At 38.6% G+C, this 14521-nt stretch overlaps 1 protein-coding gene across 1 annotated transcript in view; it reads right to left on the bottom strand.

Annotated features, from left to right (window-relative positions):
• The window catches only part of adamtsl2 (ADAMTS-like 2), a 31920-nt gene extending 24265 nt beyond the window's left edge, over window positions 1–7655 (bottom strand). Inside the window, 11 exon segments of the mRNA XM_067407886.1 lie at window positions 895–975; window positions 1080–1203; window positions 1302–1447; window positions 1531–1633; window positions 1862–1937; window positions 2751–2893; window positions 3190–3292; window positions 5074–5090; window positions 7441–7549; window positions 7551–7586; window positions 7588–7655. Of these exon segments, the coding sequence (XP_067263987.1) occupies window positions 895–975; window positions 1080–1203; window positions 1302–1447; window positions 1531–1633; window positions 1862–1937; window positions 2751–2893; window positions 3190–3292; window positions 5074–5090; window positions 7441–7549; window positions 7551–7586; window positions 7588–7655 (1006 nt within the window).
• Between the last annotated feature and the right edge of the window lie 6866 nt (window positions 7656–14521).

The raw sequence follows: 14521 nt of genomic DNA, 5'->3' as shown, positions 1-14521 counted from the left end.
GGGAAAAAATGTCAGTGGCCTCCACCTGTAAAACCATTCCTGTTTTGGGGGTCGTCTCATTGTTACCTGTTGTTAATTTTATTAACACCAAAGCAGCTGAAACTGATTAACAACCCCCTTTGCTACTTAACTGACCAGATCAATATCCCAGGAGTTTAACTGACTTGATCTCTATTCTATGAAAGTGTTCCTTTAATTTTTTTTGGCAGTGTATATATATATATATATATATATATGCACATACACTCTAAAAAATGCTGGGTTGTTTCAACCCAAATTTGGGTCAAATATGGATAAACCCAACCGTTGGGTTAAAAAATGCATTTAAAAATCTAACCCAAAGGTTGGGTTTGTCCATTTTTGACCAAAACTTGGGTTGAAACAACCCGGCATTTTTTAGAGTGTAAAATCTATCCAGCATTGCAAATAAAGTTTAATAACTGTGATTGTGTGATGGGCGTTTTGCTTTGTGCCAATCCCAAACCACAAACACGCAAAATAAAAAATGCTTGTCCTAAAACTTAGATTTCCTTGTAAGTTCAGAAAGGGCTATTATGAATAAATTACTAGGGTAATTATTTCTCTGCAGAGATTTGCATCATGGAAAACCTGGGCTTTCACTTGATATTGTAGATGAAGTATGAAGTATTTATCATACTTTGAAAGTCCAGCACACAGTTGAGCATGCAAGCCATTCAAAGAGCCTGTCCTAATAACGTATTTCCAGTATTTGGCCCAAGCGTTCCAGTGAGCGTGAAGACCGCAAGTGTGTGTAGAACTTTTGATTACCCTTTGGGACACACTTATAAATGTCTGTTTATGTAACAGACAACATACAGAAAATATAATTCACATGCTATACCACTCTGAACGATTCACAGTACAGTTTCTCACCCAGGATATCTGCAGACTTCTTCCTCTCTATAATCTGGATGTCCCATGATCCTTCTGGGATTTGTGTTATGAAAGAATAGCCTTGAAGGAAAGAGTTCACTTAATTAGGATTCTAGTTCCTTGATGATTTTACTCAGAACCATTGAATAGGAATGCCATTCTACAAAACACTGAACTGACATTACCTAGACCAGAAGCCCCACGGCGAAAGTTCCCAGTAACACGACTGCAGCTGCTCCCATCTCCCTGACAGACACCGCACTTATCCAGGGTGTTGGGGGAGAAGAGGACACCATCGCATCCAATTGGCTGCAAAGTTACACATCAGTAAATAAGTTAAGATCACATGCATGAGAAAAGAAATATAAGAATAAATCATATAGCCATATACAGTAAAAGCCTCTTACTTCACATCTCCCATCTACACACACACCCCTGTAGTTGCTGTATTTGCAAGACGTTCCATCCCGTGCAGGTACCATCAGCTGCCTTTGACCATCAGAGGTGGTGCAGTGCAGGTCACATGGATTACTGGAGATATGAACGTAGTCATCTACAGGGATAAAAACAGGGTTCATTGTTTCAACGTAAATGATACCTTCACAGCACTGCTTCGTTAATTAAAACAATTAATACCAGGATAGAGAGGTTTCCAGTGGTAATTTTTTCCATTGTAAACCTGAGAGTTGAATGACCAGCACTGCTCTTCTCTGAAGCTCCTTCCTGTAGAAGGACATTCCTGTAATTCACAGAAATACAGTCAGTTGAAAATAACTGAATATTGTTTTTGGTTGCCACTGCACAATAGGCAACCTTAAAACTGACCAAAAAGAGCAAATTATGCGTTTACAGTAAGCCTCGGGTGAAAGTGGAACATGAGGCTCGCTGTCAAGTTAGGCATCTGGGATGCATTTCTGTGCACTGTGTATGTGTGTGAGGAAAGGAAAGACAGATACTGTGAGCTGACCTTTACATTGCAGAGATGATACTTTTTTGCATTGCCTGTGCACGTCATGTTGTCTTTACCAGTTGTTGTTTTCTTTCTTTGAAAGAAAGATATATTGTTTTAGTTTAGTAGCAGTTGAAAACAACAGGACATTTTTTACACTAAAAGTTTTTTTCCTTTTTAATAAAAAATGAAATGATTTATGTTTAAGGATTAGAAAAGTTCAACAAAAGCATTGAATTTCAGCAGGCTAACTTGTAGAAGCCCATTTTCGATGTATAAGAAAAAAATCATGTTTTGGTAAATCATAATCATGTTATAATTATGTTATAATTATGACAAAAAGTATTAATTTTGAGTTACAAAGTTATAATTAAGAGATAAAAGTTTGAAAGGATGAGATACTAAGTCAAAATTATGAGACAAAAGTTAAAAATTATGTCAATGAATTGAATAAAGTCTAATTTTTAATGTCATAATTATGACTTAGTATATGAAATAGTATGACTATTTATCTCATAATTATTTTTTATGTTACAATTATGACTATATCTTAGAATCTCATAATTAATATCTCATAATTTTAACTTTTTAATTATGACTTGACTTTTATGTCATAATTTTGACTTTATATCCTAATTATGACTTAGTATCTCATAGTTTTGACTAACTTTTTATGATTTACCAAAGCATGACTTTCTTTTTCTTATATGGTGGGCTTCCATACTAACTAGCTACCATAACTAGCTAACAAGTTTCATAGGTGGGGCAGTGGCAGGGAAACCCTGTGCAAATGTTCTTCCCATTATATTTATCTCACTGTTAAATATTACCAGCTTTAAATACAGTAACTAATTTTTTTTTATAATAGATGTCTAGGTATTATAAAATGTTGTTGTTGCTCAATTACCTTTGTTTTAGACAGTGTCTCTCCTGTGACATGACGCCTCCTCCACAGGTACGTGTGCAAGCGGTCCATTTTGTCCATTCTCCCCACCAGTATGTGATCACCTCCAGCCCGTCCTCTAGACTGTTAGAGGCAACACCCTCTTCCTTTGGAAAATAAAGAGTTCATTTAGAAAATGAACATTGGAGACCAACATCTGCTGCGAGCAGACTATACCATTTCTTATATTTGTAATATTTGAAATAGAGTATAACAAATAACACTACAAAAAAAAGTGATGTTTATGATAAAAACTAAAGAAAAAAAATGGGGAAAATAAGGTGTGTGTTTGTGTGTGTTCTACAAAAATATGAAAATTTGGTGCTCTGATGGCTTTTGATTTATCTTGGGTTTTGATTTATCATCACATTGCATAAAAACTAACAACTTAGAACATTAAAACCTGTCCTCTGCTTGAGAGATTGCCCAGAGATAGAGCCAGCGTTGCAAGACCAAGCAGCACCAGACTGCTCTCCGCATACTGGGCCCTTGACCAGATCCCCATCCTGTAAGACATGAATATTTGGAGGAAAAAAAATTGAATAGCCTCCAAAACATAGGTTTAAAAAGTTCTCTACAGATCTAAACACAAAGGAGTTTGTTTCAGTTCACATCTGCTATATGTTCTGAGGATATCTTTGAGTAGATGACAGTGAGAGTATATAGATCATTTAGTGCCCTATAGGCAAATAGATAATACATGACAAAAAGCTCTATGTGTGTGTGTGTGTGGTCCAGGTATTCCCTGTTGTGGATACCAAATGATAGGTATGCAAGGATAGTAAAACCATTTTGTTTTTTGTTTTATGTAAAAAGATGTAGAATGTTTTTTTCTATAAAGGTTAGGGTAAGGGGATAGAATATAAAGTATGTACATTATAAAAATCATTATGTCTATGGAGAGTATTTTTGTCATATAGCCCACCCTTATTTAGGTGAATCAAAGACGCTACAGATAGCTTCTTTTTTTTTGCACTCAAAATCCACTTGCCTTAAAAATAATAGCACACATCCCTTTCAATATGCCTGAGCATGACATTTCTGTGGCAAGAACACTTGAAATACAATGAAAGGATGTATAGCTTGTATTCAAGTGTCTAGTGATGCAACAACATACACACTTCACTGCAATTAGATATTTAAGAAGACCATAAGAGTGAGCAAAAATCACCAATCACACAAACTTCTCCAGTTCTCCTCCATCTCATGACTTCTCATCAGACCTGCACCTCCAATTAGGTATAGGCTCCTTAAAGTAAGCAAACAGATCATCTCACTCTGTTTGCAGTCTGGCTTTTCCTGGCACTAAATATTGGTGACAGGTGTCTTAAACTACCCACTGGAGCACCTGGAGTTCATTATCCACCCCAGACAGAGCTGGAGCACCGCCAGCTCGCCAAACACTCGTCTCCCACAGACCACGCGGCGAGGCTGCGACGGCCGAGACAGACCTTCCTCTTCTGTGCTTCCCAGGCCACGAAAGAGAGTAAACACAGGCTAACCCCCTTCCCCCCTCCCCTGGGGCCTCCGCTCAAGGGAAGAAGGGTGTTTTTCTTTCCCTGGCAGCAGACAGACAGCAGGGCCATTCCCCATTTGGGGGGGCAAGCCCTGTCTGTGAGCTGGAAGCAGACTCATCCTTCTCTGGAAGAGCTTCTGGTCACGGTGACCAGACGCAAGGATTCCTCAGTTTTCAGCAGCCTTCAAGTGTAAAATCAATGTTGCAGCTTTCTATCAAACAGGTGAAAGCTACAAACTCACAGCAGGTCAAGCATGTGAGTGCTAAGAGACCAGCAGCAAGTGTTGTGACACATTTATGCAGAAATTGAAATATTGAGAGCAGTACATTTACATTTATGCATTTGGCAGATTTTATCTAAAGGGATTTCAACCACATAACAGATATTTCAGGACATACAAGTTTGATTTCTTTATCTACCTAATTTTTTAACATGGACGAAAGCTATTTCCTGTGAATGTGAGAGACATTTTCAATTTGTTGGTATATATATATATATATTAGGCTACTAGAAGTATAACAGTAAACAGTAAACAGTAAAAAGTGCCGTAAACTGTAAAAATATTTGTGCTACATAATGTGTTTATGATTACAATCATAAATTCAATTAACATGATAACAAATACACTCAAAAACTCCATTTCTCTTGTTTCATAAAAACGCATCTGGTGTCATCTTTCATCTCAGTTATCAACTGTAGTGAAAATAACCTTGTAAGACATCAAGGATTAGTTCACCCCAAAAATGAAATTTCTGTCATTAAGTTCTCACCTACACTCTAAAAAATGCTGGGTTAAAAACAACCCAAGTTGGGTTGAAAATGGACAAACCCAGCAATTGGGTTGTTTTAACCCAGTGGTTGGGTTAAATGTTTGCCCAACGTGCTGGGTAGTTTTATTTAACTCAACTGTTGTGTAAAAATTACTGTATTGCTTGCTTAAAATGAACCCAAAACATGCTGGAAATTAACATTTATCTATATGTTTAATAAATGAGCATTTATTAATAAGAAAATGAATAATAAACAATAAACATTTATTAATAAATGTACACCTTTTGATTATTATTGTTGCCTCTAGTAATTATGTGTCTGATTTTTAATTTCTCACCTATTTTGGATTCATTTTAAGCTAGCCATATAGTCATTTTTAATCAGTAGTTGGGTTAAATAAAACTACCCAGCAGGTTGGGCAAACATTTAACCCAACCACTGGGTTAAAACAACCCAATTGCTGGGTTTGTCCATTTTCAACTCAACTTGGGTTGTTTTTAACCAAACATTTTTTTGAGTGACTTGTCGTTCTACACCCATAAGACTTCCTTCATATTCGGAACACAAATTAAGATATTTTTGATGAAATCCGAGGGTATCTGATCCACACATATAAAATAGTCAACGTGACTACTGTGGTTCAACCTTAATGTTATGAAGTGATGAGAAAACTTTTTGTGCGCAAAAACAAAACAAAAATAATGACTTTATTCAACAGTTTGAACCATTGTCATACGTAGTGAACTCATTGCAGTCTTCCTTGTATACGTCGGAACGCCAACTCACTATTGGCCGAAGCTGAACACGTGAGCAGCATGACGCATGCATGTGATGCTGACACAGGATCCGGCCAATAATGAGTCGGCGTTCGGACGTAAACAGGGAAGCCTGCACTGAGTTCACAACGTATGACAACGGCTCAAATTGTTAAATAAAGTCTTTTTTTTTTGTTCTGTTTTTGCACACAAAAAGTGTTCTCGTTGCTTCATAACATTAAGGTTGAACCATTGTAGTCACGTTGACTATTTTAACCATGTTTTTTTTTACTAACTTTCTGGGCTTCAAAAGGTGCAATGACGTTGCTGCCTCTGTGTGGATCAGATACCCTAGGATTTCATCAAAAATATCTTAATTTGTGTTCCGAAGATAAAAGGTCTTATGGTTTTGGAACGACATGAGGGTGAGTAATTAATGACAGAAATTTCTTTTTTGGGTGAACTAGCCCTTTCCGTATTAGGGTTCATCTTGTTGAAAATATTGATTGTTTTGTAAGTTGTGAACTATTTTTTTCTCAGCAGAAGCTGAGAATGTACATGAAAATCATTTCAACTCTAATCGATATTTCATGCTCATATATTTATTCATTTAGCAAGTAGCCTAAACAAAATAATGTACGGTCAGCCGGCCATTATCGCAAATTAGTAAAAAGGTGAAACAGAAAACGTATTTTTGAATTATTGAGCTTACTTACGGAGCCCTGCACACACACAAATAAAATAGATATTAAGAGTTTGTTCCTCCGTTTTGGTTAAACCATGGCCACCTTGTACTAATTACTTCACTCATTTTAATTTAGTTACATCATGGGAAATAATTCTTAATTCATGGCCATGATATCTCTGTACTGTACTTTTTAGGGCTCCATCTTTCCCATTCATTTGCTTTGGATGCTGTCCACTCTTGAGCTGCACACTGATTTCTTGTGGCTCCCCTCATCCATTCATCATCCATGGTGATTTATTTATGTGAGTAGCTATTTTCAAGTCTAATACCAAATTAATTTCCATCTTGCTTTACACATTATCAAAACCACACATTAATTTTCTAGAGATTTTTCAACTGGACGCTTTAAAACATGACAGACTCATAAGAGCTAAATATTTTAACTTAAGTAGACTTTTCAATAACAAATAGCTTACAAGAGCAAAAGCACAATTTTCATGAATTTATTACAGAATTGATCATACAAAAAGAACAATTTTCGACATTTTCTACTTTGGACTTAAAGTAAGCCTCAGCTGTTCTCTGCAGCTGGACCCAAAAACAGAAAACAGTGCCACAGTACTATCACATGATATAAATATTTTTTTACTGGGTGACCATTACTTTCACTTTATTTCACTGTCATCCAGCTCTTTGCATCAGCAGAGCAGTTAACACTGTTTGTTTGGGTTTGTGGAACAAGTGTCTAGTCTGCTTGGCTTCCCATGCACTTTCCCAAAACATTCAGCACTATTCAGCGAAATGGACACACACAGAGAGAGAGAGAGAGAGAGAGAGAGAGAGAGAGAGAGAGAGAGAGAGTCAGTCACACAATAAATATTTGCCCTTACCTGCAGTCCAGGGGCAGTGTTGGAGCTGAGTGCTGCTTGGACAGTGTGGGTGGTGCTGGTGGTGGTTTCTAATGGTGTGTTCTGAGGATGTGCCTTGTAAAGAGGGTAAGGTGTGCTCCTGCATCCCTCCTCTCCTCCTTCCTCTCCTCCTCCCTCCCCCTTTCTTTCCTTCAGTCCCAGCAGGAAGAGAGTGGCAGAGTTTGGGAACGCCTACGTGAAAACACTTTCCCGGCTGGTGCCAAGCTCATGGGCTGCCGCTGCTGTGTGGTGGAGCGGAGCCACAGTGCCATAGACTCAGCCAAGCTGCTGTCTACTGGTCTCCACTTGCAGACAGACAGAGAGGAAGTTGTCGTTTCCCACAGAGAACCCCCCCCCCCCCACACACACACACACACACACACACATACCCCGTACCCCTCCTCATCACATCAGTCCATTCATCCTCCCCACACACACTTTATCTATTCCAGATCATCCTCTCAACCTCTCCTGCTGTACAGTAAGTCTGTCTTGTGTGCCAAATCACTACAGAGAGACCCATCAATATCACAGGCCATAATGTAAGAGCACTTAATGGGAATCCTGATAATTATGACAACAATGAGTACAATGACAAAGATGGAGATTAGTGTCTCTGAAAAGAAAATCAAATGGTGACTGAGCAAACTAATGAAAAAAGAGAGTTCAAAATAAAAACACTGTATGTTTGTTTCTTTTTGGTAAATAAACATTTCTCTTTTTTCAGGTTTTTTCATGTCACTGTTTTGTTTTTTTGTTCATTGTAATACCAAGTTCTGAAATGAAACTCTACATGGCACAGACTGGGGTCCTCAAAGGATTAGTTCACCCAAAAATGACATTTCTATCATTAATTACTCACCCTCATGTCGTTCCACACTCGTAAGACCTTTGTTCATCTTCGGAACACAAATTAAGATATTTTTGATGAAATCCGAGGGTATCTGAACCACACAAAGGCAGCAATGTCATTGCACTTTCTGAGGTCCAGAAAAGTAGTGAAAACATGGTTAAAATATCCAACGTGACTAAATTAGTTCAACTTTAAATGTTATGAAGCGACAAGAATACTTTTTGTGCACAAAAACAAAACAAAAATAATGACTTTATTTAACAATTTGAACCGTTGAACCATCATACGTTGTGAACTCAGTGCAGACTTCCTTGGTTACATCCAAACGCTGACTTATTATTGGCCGGATCCTGTGTCAGCATCACATGTATGCGTCATGGTGCTCACATGTTCAGCTTCGGCCAATAATGAGTCAGCGTTCGGACGTAAACACGAAAGCCTGCACTGAGTTCACTATGTATGACAACGGTTCATATTGTTGAATAAAGTCGTTATTTTTGTTTTTGCACACAAAAAGTATTCTCTTCATTTCATAATATTACGATTGAACCACTTTAGTCATGTTGTTTATTTTAACCATGTTTTTACTACTTTTCTGGACCTCAAAATGTGTATTGGTTTTTTCTTCAAAAATAACTTAATTTGTGTTCTGAATATAAAGAAGGTCTTACAGGTGTGGATCAACATGAGGATGAGTATTTTTGGGTGAATTAACCCTTTAATGCAACCTGCTGACAACTACACATAAAACAAGCTAATTGGTTCCTGTTACATCTGCAGCCAATAAGCTTGCTGCTCAGCATTTAAATAGTTGGTCAGTGTTTGCTGTAGCAGTTTGCAGCTTGCTTTTAAACTTCCTCAGAAACCCTCCACCTTCCCCAGCTCCACCTGTATACATCTGCACAAATATATGCTATTTGTGCAGCAGCAGTATGTCTTACATGCTGATAGTCTTACATTCTTGCAGTCTCTGTACTTGCTCTGCAGCGATAATCAACAGCAGCATTAATAGCAGCAGCAGCAGCGTGGCAGATCTATTCTTCCAAGACCAAATACATTAACATTGTCATATCCATTACCATGCTAAACTCTTCTGAGAGCTGTCATTATAATTGGAAATCAAAACAAAAATATTGATAAACAATGTGATTTTGCAGTGTAATAAAAGACTCACAGGACTGGGAGGAAGAGAGAGATGGATGGAGAAAAAGACTTGGGCAGCAGAGGCAGATAGTTGAGACCACCATGCCTGTGCAGTGTGACGTGTACATTTATAGACCACATGTTCCCTCAGTTGCCTGTCTGTCTGCTCTGTACATTAGGGACGGTTCGCTACACTTATAGCTCAATCAAACACTCCTCTCAACCACAGATTTGTATGGTGATAGACATACTTCAGGAGATTTGCACAGTCTGGAAGTCTGGAGGAATGGTTGCTTTTTAAATGCCTAAAATTACAAGGCAGAAAACAAAGGGGAAAATTTGTGTGTGACAGAGAAGGAGAGAGATCCTTCAATATTCCTAAGGCAAAGGGCTGTGTAGGAAAAATGCTCTTGTCATAAAGACACAAGAAAATAGAAGTTTTCCTTCATTCTAAACTGGGGATGGAAACCCAGGTGTATTTTGTGGAAATAAAAAAAGTTGGGAATGAATAGGCAAAAATAATGCTCTCTAACTAGCTGTCTAATGTACCACACATGAATGCATTCCCTACATTCATAGTCCAAACAAATGTTCTTCTCACACGAAAGGCATGTTATTAGAGCCTAATTCGGCAGGGTCTGTTGGAACAATGAATCAGCTCTGCTATGCTAACTGATTGTAAGCTACACAGATATGAGGAAATAAGCAGACTTGCATTTTAAAGTGCAAGTGATCACTAGTTTTGAACAGTTTGTTGATGTTATAAAGGAAACATATTTTTGGTATAGTCAACCTGAATGTCACACTCCTGGTCTGTTTTTGAATTATTCAAGGTTATTGATTATTAATGGTTATACCAAAGGGGAAAAAAAGGTTTGTCTTTGTAATCTTTAATCATATTAAAGAAACTTGAAAAATATGCCCTTCCTCTGAAACCTCTGTCGTCACTTAGTCCACACAGATTATTTGGTTAATGTTAACCAAAAGCTAAATACACTTAGCTGTTTAGGCATTGTTTTTGGTCTGGCTCCATTCTGGTATGTGATTTTAAACATGTTTTGTGCAAACCCTTTTACAAACAGAATGTTTTGTAGTTGTAATGTTTCGAAAGTCAAAGAGTTATTACATACATTTTCTCAGTTTCTGAGAATAAACATGGTATGATATTTTGATTTCAATTAAAATATGTAAAATTTATTTATTTAATATTATAGTATGTATTTTATGTGAACCTTTAAAATGTAATGATGTTGAAATCACCTCAGTTTGGGTCTTAAGTTTGATATGGATAATGTTTCAGAACTGTTGAGACATCATTAAAAGAAACACTTCCTTTATTGTATCTCCTGATTAATAATGATCCTGTTAATAATGATCTTTTTTCAGGCCCTCATTTCAAAGATAAAATACAGACTTTTATGTCAACAAAGTTTAATCCATCCAAAAAATACTCATGCCTTGGACCAGAGATTCTCAGCTAGGGATCCAGATGAGAGTGCAGAAGATTTCAACGACTGTGTCAATATAACAATCCAGCTTATGAGTTTGTGTCAGAATTTCACTGAATGCGCTAAAAGAATTATGGAACCTAAAAAAGAGTTGAGAACACCTGCCTTTGAAAACTTAAAAATAAGTATACTTTAAGTTCATTTTATTAAGTATACTTAAGTTAAAGTATACTTAAAAATATACTTGATGTAGTAAGTATACTAATATCACTAATGTTATAACATCATTTTAAACACACTCAAATGTATCTAATATGATAAACAGAGCTGCGTTACCTCATACTCATGACCTGAAAAGCAGAAGCAGCGCCAGCGACTGTGTCATAATAAAAGTTCCGCTGCTCGTGAGGCGTGTGTTGCGCAATCGCTCCAGCGGCCTCGTTCAGCTCCCACAACTCTCGGTCCTGCTCTGCTTCATACTACAGTAACATTAATAATCGCATCCATGAACATGATTTCTTCCCGAGTCCTATCTCTATTCTTTTGCACCGGCTGTGAAGTGTAGACCACATGTCCCAAACTTGGCATCATCAAGCTACGCCTTTGTTTTGAATAGGCCTCTAGCAACCTCTAGCGGACAGGAATCTTACATAGTGCACTTATAGCACATTTATTAGTTTATGAAAGTACACTTTGAAGTATACTCTCAGTAAACTACTAATTTAGTAGTTTTATACCACAAGTACTTGTGAGTTTTCTTTAAGTGAACTTAACATCATAATTCTATTTATATATTATTTTTGCACTTTAAATATACTACTATGTTCCTTGTGACGAGCAGGGCGGGCGAGAGCCGTGAGGGAACGGCGCGAGGCCGGTGACGTGAGTGATAATGAGCATCACCTGCGAGGCGCACCGGCCTCGAGTCTCTCACGGGGGAGCTCCGGAGGCATAAAAGGAGGAGCGACGTCAGTGAAGGACGAGAGAGGACCAGGCCTGGACTTTATTTTATGTTTTATTATGTTTGTGTGGCCAGCAGACGTTTGTTTTGTTCTTTGTTTATTTTGAATTAAACTTTTGTTGAACGCTCGCCTCCTTCTTCCCAGATTTACGAACTACGTTACATTGGTGCCGAAACCCGGGAGGAAGGAGGGACATGCTGTCGTAGAGCCCTTGCTGCTGAGGGGGATCGCGGTGCTGCAGAGTTCGGGCAGCGCGGGAGTGTGAAGACCGCAAGAGGCTGCCCGAGGTGGTGGTACTGGAGCCTTGTGAAAGGTGGGACGGAGACCCGAATGCCGTGCTCCTGGGACGAGGTGGGGTGGCTGCCGTCCAGGAGGGAGCAGAGGAATCGCCGCCGTCCGCCGTGGGCCGCAGCCTGCTGCCGTCCGCCATGAAGCAGGGGACGGGGGACTCGACCCCGGCCTGCGAGGGGCGATGGGGGTATGTGACAAGCAGGGTGGGCGAGAGCCGTGAGGGAACGGCGCAAGGCCGGTGACGCGAGTGATAATGAGCATCACCTGCGAGGCACGCCGGCCTCGAGTCTCTCACGGAGGAGCTCCGGAGGCATAAAAGGAGGAGCGACGTCAGTGAAGGACGTGAGAGGACCAGGCCTGGACTTTTTTATGTTTTATTATGTTTCTGTGCCATTACTTTCGTTTTGTTCTTTGTTTATTTTGAATTAAACTTTTGTTGAACGTTCGCCGGTTCCCGCCTTCTTCTTCCCACATTTACGAACTACGTTACATTCCTATTTAGGTATTACTTTTTATAGTTAAAAATATACCTTTAACTGTACTTTAAGTAGATTTGAAGTAAATTCCTATGTACACTACAAGTGGACTATATAAATATAAAGTATATTTCTGAGAAGTACATAAAATTAGTATACTTTCTTATGTTTAGTTTAAAAGAGGTATACTAATAGCACAATTGAATAGTATTTTTTTTTTCTTTTTAAGGGTATTAAAGATGCAGTATGTAAATTTTAGCAGCATCTAGCGGTGAGGTTGTGAATTGCTCAGTCCACTGCTCACCCCTCCCTTTCAAAGCACATAGAGAAGCTATTTGGCCAACACAGGACAAAGAAGTCATCATCTGAGACAGCAGAGAGTAGCCAGTCAAGCAATGAGGTTTCCTCTTACTTCTAACAAAGAACAGTCTGTGCTTCTAATAAACCAGACGACAACTACTACTACTACTTCTTTTTCTTCTTCTTGCATATTCAACATAGTGACAATTCAATCTGCCTCTAAAAACACCAACGAAGAAGAAGAAGAACATATTGATGAAATGCGCTCCATTTTGCCCATTTAGGGCTACTATAGAAACATGCTGGCGCAAAATGGTGACTTAACATTTAAGGGGACCCCCAGTGTATGTAGATAGAAATGGCTCATTCTAAGGTAATAAAAACATAACGGTTCATTATGTAAGGTCTTTATACACCACCGAAAACATAGTTATGTATATTATATTGCATTTCTGTCAATAGATCCTCCTAAAATTTACACATTGCACCTTACACTCTACAACTAATTTGACATTGCAAGGCCAAATTCAGCAACAGTGCTACACAAAAATGTGGCCACAGCGAGATGGACAAGTGAAAGCAATGATGTTGCACTTTCAGCATGTGACCCCAAATGTGACTCCTCATTCCAGGACAGTGACTGGTCAAGAAAGAGGACTCTTCTTGAAGTATCTGAGGTTTGAAATCTCTCTGGTGTCTTGGAGAATCACGTTACAGAGTCACTTAGAGAATGTCGGGCATGAGGAGCGCTCAGCACACTGCACCCTTTGTGTTCCTCTCGCAGGTGCAACAGCTGAGAGAAGAACAGCTGTTAGTGACCAGCCACAAAGTCCATAGCAAGACTCTCCCTCATGCTCAAAATAACAAAATAAGGAGTTTCCTAACTGTTGTGGACTGTGTGAAGTCTTATTTAGAAAGTCGTTAAAGCCACATCAAAAAAGCCACAGGATACAGAAGGGTAGTCCCGCGGTGCTGCAAGAACACAAGCATTTACAGTTCATCTTGCTGCCATTTAATGTGCTAAATTTCAATAACTCTAGTTTAAATTAGAGAAATGTCACTAAGTCACATCTGTTTCCTATTGATTTAGAGTGAACAAGTTTTTATGTCTTTTCTGCCATATACGCTGAACTAAATGGTTGCTGATGCAGATCAGAGGAGTTTGATGACTTTTGGAATGTAAATATGGACATTTTAGATAAAATGTTTCAGGAGCATAACATAATAGATTTCAAAGATGTAAAAGACATATTTTGACCACATGAAATGTGACCAGTACGAAGTGAGAATTTGTTCTTGGGTTCCCCTTATTCATTTAATAAGTACATCTGGTATGGGTCTACGCAAGACTCACTGGTCTCAAACACAAACATCTTAAGCCTACACCTTACCATAACCATTCACATTTTTCTGCCCTCAGAACCACATTCACGTCAAACACAGATTTGCAATGACGCATACAGGTGCTTTCGCGAGGCCAATGTCAATAACCCAGAAGAGACAGCTGTTTCTATAGCCACTGCTGAGGATCGATTCACCCATGAGAAGCTCAATGTCTGAGACTCAACACATTGCCGTCCAGACTGACCAGTATAAGAAAAATACATTTCAAAGAATTCTCTG

This window comes from Chanodichthys erythropterus, chromosome 13, assembly GCF_024489055.1.
Source record: "Chanodichthys erythropterus isolate Z2021 chromosome 13, ASM2448905v1, whole genome shotgun sequence".
Classification (NCBI taxonomy): Eukaryota; Metazoa; Chordata; class Actinopteri; order Cypriniformes; family Xenocyprididae; genus Chanodichthys; species Chanodichthys erythropterus.
Note: the sequence above shows the minus strand (reverse complement) of the source record. Positions and strands in the feature narration are given on the sequence as shown.